The sequence below is a fragment of the Poecilia reticulata genome, linkage group LG17, assembly GCF_000633615.1.
Source record: "Poecilia reticulata strain Guanapo linkage group LG17, Guppy_female_1.0+MT, whole genome shotgun sequence".
Classification (NCBI taxonomy): Eukaryota; Metazoa; Chordata; class Actinopteri; order Cyprinodontiformes; family Poeciliidae; genus Poecilia; species Poecilia reticulata.
Window position 1 is genome coordinate 29,490,292 of NC_024347.1, and position 12,015 is coordinate 29,502,306.

General features: G+C 37.6%; 2 protein-coding genes across 8 annotated transcripts in view; both read right to left on the reverse strand.

The window, feature by feature from the left end:
- The window catches only part of LOC103479981 (zinc finger protein 568-like), a 100,611-nt gene that overhangs the window by 47,746 nt on the left and 40,850 nt on the right, over nt 1-12,015 (reverse strand). The window lies entirely within an intron of this gene.
- The window catches only part of LOC103479989 (zinc finger protein OZF-like), a 25,960-nt gene that overhangs the window by 5,405 nt on the left and 8,540 nt on the right, over nt 1-12,015 (reverse strand). The window contains exons 1-3 of one of the 6 annotated variants that reach the window (XM_017309930.1): nt 7,593-7,866; nt 4,588-5,349; nt 1,061-3,707 (exon numbers count right to left, since the gene is read on the reverse strand). The exons of 1 other annotated variant lie outside the window; for it this stretch is intronic. In XM_017309930.1, the coding sequence (XP_017165419.1) occupies nt 2,524-3,707; nt 4,588-5,349; nt 7,593-7,791 (2,145 nt within the window). In that variant the 5' untranslated portion in view covers nt 7,792-7,866 and the 3' untranslated portion in view covers nt 1,061-2,523. Of the gene's footprint in view, nt 1-1,060; nt 3,708-3,996; nt 4,420-4,587; nt 5,350-7,592; nt 7,867-12,015 lie in introns of those variants that run through there. 4 more of the 6 variants (XM_017309923.1, XM_017309924.1, XM_017309927.1 and 1 more) reach the window with 4 other exon arrangements.

A 12,015-nucleotide genomic window follows, 5' to 3' on the forward strand; every position in this document is an offset into this window, starting at 1 on the left:
AAAGGAGCATGAGAAATTGGAGAAATACCAGGGCCTCAGGGAGGAACTGGAAAAGACCTGGAAGGTGAAGACCACAGTGGTACCTGTGGTCATCGGGGCCATATATTTTACTCAGTTTTACAGACAAATGCTTATCAAGAAACAAAAAAATATTATTTTAAACAAAAAGACAACAAAAAGTCCATCTAACAGAGTTGACACTGCATGATGGAGTTGACACAAAACTAAAGGTGGTGACAAACTAGTGAGTAAAAAGAAAATCTTGATACATGTGAAGTAATGCAATTTATGTAAAAATAATTAATATGAATTAATTGCACATTTAAGTGAGATTTCTTAATAATTTCACTGAAAGAGTCTCAATCCCTCTGATAGAGTTGACATCTGACAGAGTTGACAAAATACCAAACTACCTCAATTATATGATGTTTACTCTGAAGGAGGCCATATTGTGGCTCATCAGGTCCATGAAATCTTTACAAGATACCAAAATTAAGTTTTTATTTCACAAAATTTCATCAAAGTTTTGAAAATGGTCAGTGATGGTGTTGACACATCAGGGTTGTGACGAGCAACTTAGGAATAAAACAACAAAAAAACTAAAGAATAACATAAGCTAACCAGAGCTAACTAGCCCTCTTAGCAAAGGAAGAGAAAGGAAGAGGTCTTGGGGTCCTCAATAATGCCTGTTTTTTTTTTTACATTCTTTTAATGTCTGACGGTATTGACAAAAACTAGGGACAAATTTCAATGGAGTTGGGAAATAACTGCTAAATTGGAAAATTTTCCTTGTTCATTGGTACAACAGTGACTTCTAGTGGTTAATTTATGTTAGAACGGTAGATTTCTTCTTTGTTCTGTGGTTACCTAGCAATACCCTGGGAGATGAGACAACGTTAGATTATAAAGAAACCCGGAGAAAATCTTTAACCTATTCTCAAGAATCACTGAAATACTTGTATATAATTTTGTGCACTATCTTACATACATTCACAAACACATCTACTAGATATAATCAAATTCTATGAAATAATTGTTTTCTTTAAAAATGTAATAACTATTTGTATACGTTTACCACCCAAATTCCACAAAAATAAATTAACCATTTCCTTAATACTTTCAAAATCTCTCCCTCATTTATCTTCTTTTTCATATTTATGACATTCTAGTATAACATGCTCTAGTTTCATATTTTCCACAGTGATCACATTTGCCAGTATTGTGCTTTCGAATTTAAAAACGTCCAAATTTCAATTTTGTCTTTCTCCTACTCTTTTTTCTTCATTCCACCTTTTTGCCATTTGTTAATCAGTTTTTAACTATACAATTTCCCTCATATTTAGTTGTTGTAAAACTAGTAGGATTTTGAATTGCCATTTTATCTGCCCTCTCATGTCCTTCAACCCATATTTTGTATTCAGAATAATGTATGAAATATTTCCAATAACATGGCTATTCTATTCCCCATTCTAAATTTGTTGTATAATTGATATTGGTGTTTGACTAATTTCTAAACTATTCCATTAAAATTATTTTATTTTCCATTGTCTATCCAAAACTCCTCATTTCTTTCTTAGCTGTTTCTGACTGAGCAGAATAATTTGTCTAATTTAACCAGATGAGTTTTAGCTGAAATACAACTTCATAAATCTTTATTTCTAGACAAAAAGTAGACGTGATATTTAAAAAAAATTAAATACACAAATGATAAAAAAAAAAAAAAAAAAAACATCACAAAGCAGATAAACGATTATTCCAATAGTTAAAATATCTTTATATAATATTGCTATATGTTGTATTTGTCAGAGCTTTCATTAAGGTGTTTGATACATCCAAGTGGCACATAAATTTATACATGAAATTCTTCAACAAAGCATGAAAAGTTGGTATGTTACTCATGACAAACATTTGTCTTGGAGATGCCCATCATGGAAATCTGAGGATGCTGAAAGCGTCCTGATTGGCTACTTTGGACAAGTCAGCCAGTAGCATGTCAAGTAGCTTCAATATATCCACTTCCAAACCAGTTGAAACTCTGATGACAAAAAATCCATAAATTAACAACAAAAAATAGGTCAGGGTCTAATGTTTTGCAAAGTTAAATTATTCAAGACAGAGTTTAATATTTATTACAGTGAATCTGTGTGAGTTAATGACCAATTCTCACGTTTATGTAATTGTTTCATGTGGAAATTCAGTTTACCAGCATAAAAGAACACTATTTTCTCCATATTTCATGTGAAAATATGAAATATTGTGGATTCTAATGAGAATAATTAAGGGGTCAATGTCAAAGACAATTTTTTCACAAAGGAGGGAAGAAGGGAGCGGGACATCGACAGGCAGACTATGATTCTTGGCTGGCCTGGGAACGCCTTGGGGTTCCCCCGAAGGAGCTGGCAGAAGTGGCTGGGTAGAGGGAAGTCTGGGCCTCCCTTCTGAAGCTACTTCCACACGACCCGACCACAGATGAGCGTAAGAAAATGGATGGATGGATGGATGGATTTTTTCACAGGTTTGGCTTCAAAGCGGCCCCTGACCTGTATGGGTTTTCATGTGAATGATCCAATTATACCTTCGATAGAAGCTTTTCTCACAAGACTGGCATGAAAAAGGCTTATCATTTGCATGAACTGCTTGGTGACGATTTAAATACATAATTTGAGAGAAAATCTTTCCGCATGACTGGCATGAGTAAGACCTCTCACGTGTATGAATTATCTTGTGCACCTTTAAATCACTATTTTGAGAAAAACTCTTTCCACATATCTGACATGAAAAAGGTTTCTCACCTGTATGAATTATCTTGTGGCGATTTAAACTTCTCATTGCAGAGAAACTTTTTCCACATGTTTCACATGAAAAAGGTCTCTCATCAGTGTGAGTTTTCTTGTGCTCGTTTAAATTACCAATTTGAGAGAAACTCTTTCCACATATCTGACATAAAGGCCTCTCTCCTGTATGAATTGTCTCATGACAATTTAAATTTCTCATTACAGAGAAACTCTTTCCACATATCTGACATGAAAAAGGCTTCTCACCCGTATGGGTTCTCTTGTGACGATTTAAATTACTCATTACAGAGAAACTTTGCCCACATGTTTCACATGAAAAAGTTCTCTCACCAGTATGAGTTCTATAATGGTTTTTCAAATTACACTGATGTGTGTAACGTCTCCCACAAATGTCACATTTGAAAGGTCTTTTCTTTGTGCCAGTATCAGACTGACTCTCTGACACAGAGCAGCTGCTTCCTTCCTGATTTTTGCTCTCAACCACTGGAGAGACATGAAGGGAAAGCTGCTCTGTTCTTGTCTCTTCTTCACTCATATCATCTTCCTGAAGAGTAGAAATCATAGCAACAAACTGCTTCTGGACAAGCTGCTCTCCCTCCTGACGGCTACAGAGGTCCTTCTGGTCCTGTCCAGTTGGTAAATGTTCTGGTGGCTGCTGTTCATGTTGAAGCACAAAAAAATCTAGTTCCTCTTTTCTTACATACATTAGTGGATATTCTATTCCCTCATGTTTAAACAGTGTAGGTTCTGGTTCCTCCTCCTCTTTTTTAATCAGTTTTGGTTCTGGTTCCATCTGTTCCGTTTCAGTCCACTGATGTTTTTTCTGGTCCTGACTGGACCTACTTGCCAGGCTCCAGACTTGTTGAATGGCAGGAGCTTCCTCCTCATTGGAGACACTTGGCTGTTGAAGGTCTGTGGGAACAAAGAATGACATTAATATAATTCAATTGATGATCATCTCATGGATCAGCCTAGTTTTCCATTGAGATTCTGGTCTGTAGGCATCATGTGATTCATCTAAAATTAGCTTTTAGAATTGAACTGAAAAGCAGGTAAAGTGTCCTCCACACTAATTTGGAGCTGTGGCAAAAATGTTAAAAAGATTTTAATCCAGAAGTACAGTTTCCTAAATATTTTTTATTTATAATGTATTCATACAATGAACTCAACGTTATATATATATATATATATATATATATATGTTTTGTTTTTAAATCTCACTTGTTACCTCACATTTTAAAGTTGATCAGACTGTGTTTTGTGTTTGCCTTTAATCAGTAAACCATGGCATTCTGGCTCATAAATATGAAGGGACATATACTTGTTTCTTTAAGCTATTTTTCAAACAAAAGAAAGACAAGAGAACAATTTCCTAAGACAGATGCGTTGATGTTCAAAGGGAAGTGGATGCAAGAAAAGATCAAAAAGACAGGTCTCAAATTGAAACTTATTATTGCTTAGATTTTCTTTTAGGTTAGTAACTGAATGTGTGAGAGATGATGTTGGATGACTTTTTCTCAACATCACACAATGAGGAGGATGGTGCAGCAGGTCAACATATCTCCAGGTCTCTGTAGGAGAACTGCAACTTCGAGGAACATCCTGGAGTCATCATTCATCTGACCTGTATGGGTTTTAATGTTATTGCTCAACTTATCCTTTCAATAGAAGCTTTTTTCACATAACTGGCATGAAAAAGGCTTCTCAGTTGTATGAGTTTTCTTGTGACGATTTAAGTGACTCATTCGCGAGAAACCTTTTCCGCATCATTAGCATGAATAAGGTCTCTCACCTGTATGAAGTTTCTTGTGCTCGTTTAAATTATCAATTCGAGAGAAGCTCTTTCCACATATCTGGCATGAAAAAGGTTTCTCTCCTGTATGAGTTCCCTTGTGACGATTTAAATCTCTCATTACACAGAAACTTTTTCCACATGTTTCACATGAAAAACGTCTCTCGCCAGTATGGGTTCTATAGTGGCTTTTCAAGTTCCACTGTTGTGTGTAACATCTCCCACAAATGTCACATTTGAAAGGTATTTTCTTTGTGCCAGTATCAGACTGACTCTCTGACAGAGAGGAGCTGCTTCCTTCCTGATCTTTGCTCTCAACCACTGGAGAGACATGAAGGAAAAGCTGCTCTGTTCTTGTCTCTTCTTCATTTATATCGTCTTCCTGAAGAGTAGAAGTCTCATTCAAAGCAACAAACTGCTTCTGGACAAGCTGCTCTCCCTCCTGACTGCTGCAGAGGTCCTTCTGTTCCTGTCCAGTTGGTAAATGTTCTGGTGGCTGCTGTTCATGTTGAAGCACCAAAGAATCAGGCTCCTCTTTTATTACATATGTTAGTGGATATTCTATTTCCTCATGTTTGAGCAGTGCAAGTTCTGGTCCCTCTTCTTCTCTTTTTATCCATTTTGGTTCTGGTTCCAGCTGTTCCTGTTCAGTCCACTGATGTTCTGCTTCTTTCTGGTCCTGACTGGACCTACTTGCCAGGCTCCAGACTTGTTGGATGGCAGAAGCTTCCTCCTCATTGGAGACACTTGGCTGTTGGAGGTCTGTGGGAACAAAGGATGACATCATTAATAATTAATAATTTAATTGATTACCATCTCATGGATCAGCCTAGTTTTCCATTGAGATTCTGATATGTAGGCATCATGTGGTTCATCTAAAATCAGCTTGTAGAGTTTAACTGAAAATCAGGTAAAGTGTCCTCCACACTAAGTTACAGTTGTGGAAAACGTTTTTCAAAAGACTTTAGTCTCGCAGTATAGTTTCATACAGATTTTTAAATTTACAAATAAATGCTTAATTTTAGGGCATTCATACAATGAAGAACTCACTGAACATTAAGACAACATGTTTTTAATCTCACTTGTAATCAAACTTTTTAAAGTTGATCAGACTGTGTAGAAACTTAAATCAGTAAAACATGGCATTCTGGTTCTCTGGATTATAAATGTGATCAGACACGGAGACTTGTTTCCCTAAGCCACTGTAGAAGACTGTGTGCATCTAACATGCGCTGATTTCAGATTTCTCATCAATTGGCTCTTACTCGGTCAGAAGGAATAGGTGAACTTCACCGGTGCAGCTTAGAAGGCTTATTGATTAAATAATAGCAGGTACATGGGAGATGATGGTACAGATGATGAGGTGGAGATAGGAACGATGTGGTTATATTTGGTTTCATATGTATATGTATGTGGGTGTGTATGTATGTGGTTATCTGAAACAGAAGACACAATAAAGGTGCATATTAAAAGCCATGCGGACAAAAACGGTTTCACATACATGCAGGATGAAAATGGCCTGTAGTATCACACAAGTCCAATAGAGGGAAGCATAACCCCACACATGAATTATTGGTCAAATGCAATAAACATACTAAAATAATGACAATTTATCTGGCAAAGTATAGCATAGAACATAGAGTTATTATAAGTAGTAGCTTGCATTATCAGTAGCCAGAGAAACCAGAGGCCAATTTCACCTCCTGGGCCAAAAACTGATATAAACACAAATATCAGATGGAAAAATTAATACTTGCATAATAAAAAAGCACACAGGTTTCATACACACAGGATTAAGGAAGAATTGATCCAGACGCTATCCGTGGATGCTATTTTTATGCCACCGAGTCACACAGAAAACAACTTGCTCAGCTATGTGAAATTGGAACTACAAAAACGAACAGATGCATCATGGGTAATGTAGTGCTAAACGAATAGACAGACATTTAACAGCAACTATTCAATAAAGACAAAGAAGAGGGCATTTCCTTAAATTAGGCAGGTATCTTGATGTTCAAAACAACGTGGATGCAAGAGAAGATTGAAAAGTCCGGTCTAAAATTTAAACCTATTCATTATTGCTCAGACTGTATATTTAGTTAAACAACTGGACATGTGAGACATCAGGTGGAAGTGTTTATCTGAACACCACAGACTGAGGAGGATGGTGCAGCAGGCCAAAACACATCTCCAGGTCTCTCTGTAACAGAGCTGCAGCCAAGAGGAACATCCTAGAGTCATCAGGTCTCCATAGCAATAATCAGACACTGCATTCATGAAAACTGGATGTTCGGGGAAAAATAACACAAACAATCATTTCCTATAAACACAGTTGGAGACACCTGATCCATTTAACTTGAATATGTTCCACAGAACAAATCTGCAGCGACAGAGAGATATTTTATTAAACACATTTGAGTAGATTTGCAGAAAACCATTTGCATGTTTCTGCTTTGACAGTTTTCCAGTGTCCCTGTAGAACTGGTCTGGGGCCCTGAACTGAAGGAATATTACCAAATTATTATTATTTACCATAACTAACTGGTGCTTTATTTTTTACCTTCGACAATAAATTAAAATGAAGATGTAGCATTTGAGCTACAGCTGGAGAGAAATAGGATCACAGCTTTGCTCTGCTACATCAGGGCTGTACAATCTGCAGCTCCAGACCTGCAAGTGGCTCTGTGGCTCATTTAATATAAGAAACAATATTCCCCTTATTTGTTTCAATCCTTTCTATGTCTGTATGAATAAAGAACACAGCTCATCCTGCGTCTCCTCGTCTCCTTCATAATACTCTCCACTGCTCAAACATATTTGAGAAATGTAGATTTACAGACAATCATTTGCATCTTTCTATGACCGTTTTCCAGTGTCTCTGTATAATTGGTCTGGGCCTCAATTCTTTTTCAGCCCCGTTTAGCAGCAACTGGAGCTGAATCAACTATCGCCGCTGACGGATCTCCGTCTTCAGTGAAAACATCAGCACCTTTATCCAGACCTACCAGAACTTTGTCTCTGCAGCTCCGAATCGACTCTGTGTAGCTTAATTTCTGGTTTCCAGTCGATCCCCATCATTCTGCGCTGAGCATCGAGCTCTTCCTCGTAGCAAATGATGGTTTTTTCAACCTCTGTGAAGATTTCTTGAGCAGCAGCAGYTAGTCGCTCTCTGATAAACTCTCTGAGATGCTGAACTGAAGACATGGTTGCTGAAATATTATCAGAGATGGGACAATGCAGCAGCTACCTAGCTTAGCGTATGTAGTCTTCTTCTTTTGTATTTTACTGGCGGATGGCAACCTACTGAAGGTGCATTTACCGCCACCTACCGGACTGGAGTATGGTCATCAATGATCTCAGAGGGAATACACACCTCAATGGTGTGTATGAATGTGTAAATTCACATCTATATACACTCACATACATGTTTGCATACTTTAAATACGATTAAACAACCCAGTGTTTTTTAAAAATCTAATCATAGAAATCCTATTTTCTCTCTATTTAATATCGACTTTAATTGCTAACATTTCTCTGAATACTTATTACATTCTAATAAGACATGTTCCACTGTTTCCATCTGACTACAATAGTTACAAGTCCCAGTTTCATGTTTCCTTATTCGGAAAAGAGAACTATTAAGTCCCGTATGACCAATTCTAAGCCGAGATATGATTACCTCTTCGTTCCACTTTCCATTCAAACAACCATTACTGCCCACGGTCTTTTGAATTTTATATAAATGTCTCCCAGTATCATAATTATCCCATTGTTCCTGCCAAACCTTAAGGATTTTATTTTGAATAATAGATTTCCCCTCACTTTTGCTTAAAGGAATATTTAAGTTAATAATATCTGATTTTAGGGCCTGCTTAGCTAAAATATCTACTTCTTCATTTCTTTCTATACCTACATGAGCAGGAATCCAGACAATTTGAACAAAACATTTATGTAGCTGAACTAATAAGTGATAAATTCTAAATATTAAATCTAATCTACAAGATTTGACAGATTGTCATGATGGGTTTGAGGTTTTTGACCCACATGCAGGAACACTCAGAGGCGAACGGGTCTAGTCAAAGGGTTTATTTACAGCTTAGTGGAGATAGAGAGCGAGCGGGGAGAGGCAGGCGGATGCGGGTAGGCGAGGCAACCTCCAGGTTGTAGGTGGACCAGGTAGTTTCGCAGGGCCGAAGGGCGGACAGGTAGGTCTATCCCTCCAGACCGAGAGGGAACGGTGCAGGGGCGGCAGGAGAGGACTCCTCCGAACTCGAGTATCTCGGAAGGTTCCAAAGAAAACTGGCAACGACCTGGAGAGGATCCACAAAGACAGATGAGGTCACAAAGAGGCTATGAAACAAATAACAGGCTGTTAGGCAACTCAATGAGGGCTCTGTGTACCAATGCTGGCAAACACTCTGGCGAGGAGGAGCTGGCCGCCTGCTGCTCATATACTTCTCACGGTGATGTTAATCTCTTGCAGGTGCGTCAATTGGGACCCGTTGGCCCACACCCTGAAAAGACGTAGCCACAAGGAGCCCTCTGGTGGATAAACCTGGAAAAAGAAAACAACTACCCCAGCCTGGTCCCCAACACAGATTTTAATGCTGCTTGACTATCTGATGCAATTGTACATTTACTTTCTTCCCCAATATTATCATCAATCAACCTTTCTAAAGTTAATATAATGGCAGATAATTCAACTATAAAAACTGCTAGATCTGTTGTTCTCCTTTTAATCATAACTTTATGGTGTGGAATATTCACAGCTGCTCCTTTTCTGCCACTATTTGGATCTTTAGCTCAATATAATTATGCTATCTTTAAATCTTTCAAAAATAATAATTAACTACAACCCATTTTGGAGTCTTTCCTTTTTAAGAAATTTAATTCGTAACACAGGATGATTGGCTACGAAATCGCAAGCGACAATATTAGAACGTTTAACATTCTAGATTGTGGTAAGGGGAAAACCAGGGCAGAGAAGATGTGCCCAAGTTCTCCATCTAAATCTAGTGATTACTGAAGGGCAATATAATATACAGACTTCATAATCTCTACTGTTTTGGTTGAATGTAGTTTTTTCCATTTCGGTTTTATGTTTTTTAGTTTTTATTTAACTGCATTTATTGTTAATGTAGACTTAGAGTTAATTTTATTTTTGGTTGTTTTGTTTACCAGTTCCAGTGTTAAGTGTTCTTTTGAAAATAACGTGTATCTATTTTTGGAAGGATATCGCTTGCATTATTACGTAATTTCCATCAAATCAGTGTAAAAAGGTTTCAAACAATATTGTCATTTATTGCAATAATTTTTGAGACAATTAATCACTCAGCAAAGATTGTTATAGTGACAGCCTTATCTCACATGCCTGCCAGCAGCTCCCATATATGCTTTACACCCATAATCCAGAGAAGATCTCATGAGAGCCTGATCAGACTCCCAACAGTGAGACATCTCAACAAATTATTCACTTTTTTACATTTATTTTTAACTGATTCTATGTGCTGTTTCCAGGTTCATTTTTCATCAAAAATGACACCTAAAAACCTCCCTTTGTTCACTTGTTCAAGCTTCTGATTATATAGATTAAAATTAATTTCTTTATGTGTCCTATAAAAACAAATAACTTGGTTCTTTGAAACTGACATTATAGCCCAACCTTCCACTTTCAAAATGGCATCCTGCATCTTTTTTTGCAAATATATAAGATTATGTTCCCGCACCCACAGAGCCCCATCATCTGCAAATAAAGATTTCCCTATACTACTATCTATCTCATCAAAAATGTCATTTGTCATAAAATTAAAAAGAATTGGACTACACACACACTGCCTTGTGGGGTACCATTCTCAACAAAATATCTATTAGAGAAAGCAGCCCCAACTCTAACTGCTATTTCTCTACCAAACAAAAAAAAAATCTAAAATCCAGTTGTAAATCTTACCTCCTATGCCAAGTTTTTCTAATTTAATAAATAATCACTCTTTCCATAACATATCATAAGCCTTTTCTACGTCAAAAAGCACAGCTATCATTATTTTTTTCTTTATTTGAGCTGATTCCAAGCACAGTACTGCATCCATTGTATTTCTCCCTTTACGAAAACTAATTTGAAAAGGACAGAATACATTTTTACTTTCAAGAAAATATCTCAGTCTGTCCGTCTCCCAAATCAGATTGAAAAATGTTAAAATAACATTAAGAGATATATCATTTAAATGTTTAAGCATTACATAACAAACTCCATCTTTTCCTCATGTTGACTGATTAGCATTAAAAATAGCTTTCTTCAGCTCATATAGTGTAAAAGGCATAAGAAGACTATATATACAACCTTCTGTCAAATTTTAATCGGATGATTGATTGATGGCCGTGACTAATTGATATTAATTGATATCAAACCCCTACCCCCACCCCTCGTGACCGGATGTCCCACCTCGTGACCGGATGTCCCCCCTCCTCCCACCCCTCGTGACCGGATGTCCCACCTCGTGACCGGATGTCACACCTCGTGACCGGATGTCACACCTCGTGACCGGATGTCACACCTCGTGACCATCTCGTGATTGAATCCCCTCCCCGAACAAAGACTTTATTTACACTTTGAATTACCCAATAGGAATAGGAGGAACTTTTACTGAAATGTATCACACTAGCAGGTGTTGAATAAAAAAATCTATGTAGTTCAAAATATTGCAGTAAAACAGTTAAACTGTTGTTTTCATTCAGAAGTTTCTACCCGCTCTTATCTTATGCAGGGACACACACACACACACACACACACGCACACACACACACACACACACAAAGGGTATGGTGTGCTGAGGAGGGCAAAGGTCAGTTCTCTTCCCTTGTGAGATGGTCAAAAGCAGAGAGGTTTTTTTGTTCAACTTTAAAAAAAGCACCGGCAGCATTTATTATTATTATTTTTTAATCATCCCTCATATGACCATCCCGAGTTGATCGTGTCAGCTCACACAGATGGTGTGGTGAGTCTATAGGCTGCTTTATGCTCTGGGGACACACGCACACACAAATGCCTTGGCTCAAGCTCAGCAGCCAATATTATTTGGAATATAATATATTTATTTATTCGCTTTGTTTTGGGATATACTATATTTATTTATTCACTGCTAACTTACAAGTAAATTATTCCGTTTCTATTGGGTAATTCAAAGTGTAAATAAAGTCTTTGTTCGGGGAGGGGATTCAATCACGAGATGGTCACGAGGTGGGACGTCCGGTCACGAGGGGTGGGAGGAGGTGGGACATCCGGTCACGAGGGGTGGGAGGAGGGGGGACATCCGGTCACGAGGGGTGGAGGGAGGGGCCTCAATCAATCATCCGATTAAAATTTGACAGAAGGTTGTATATATAGTCTTCTTATGCCTTTTAGTCAGTCAACATAAGGAAAAGATGGAGTTT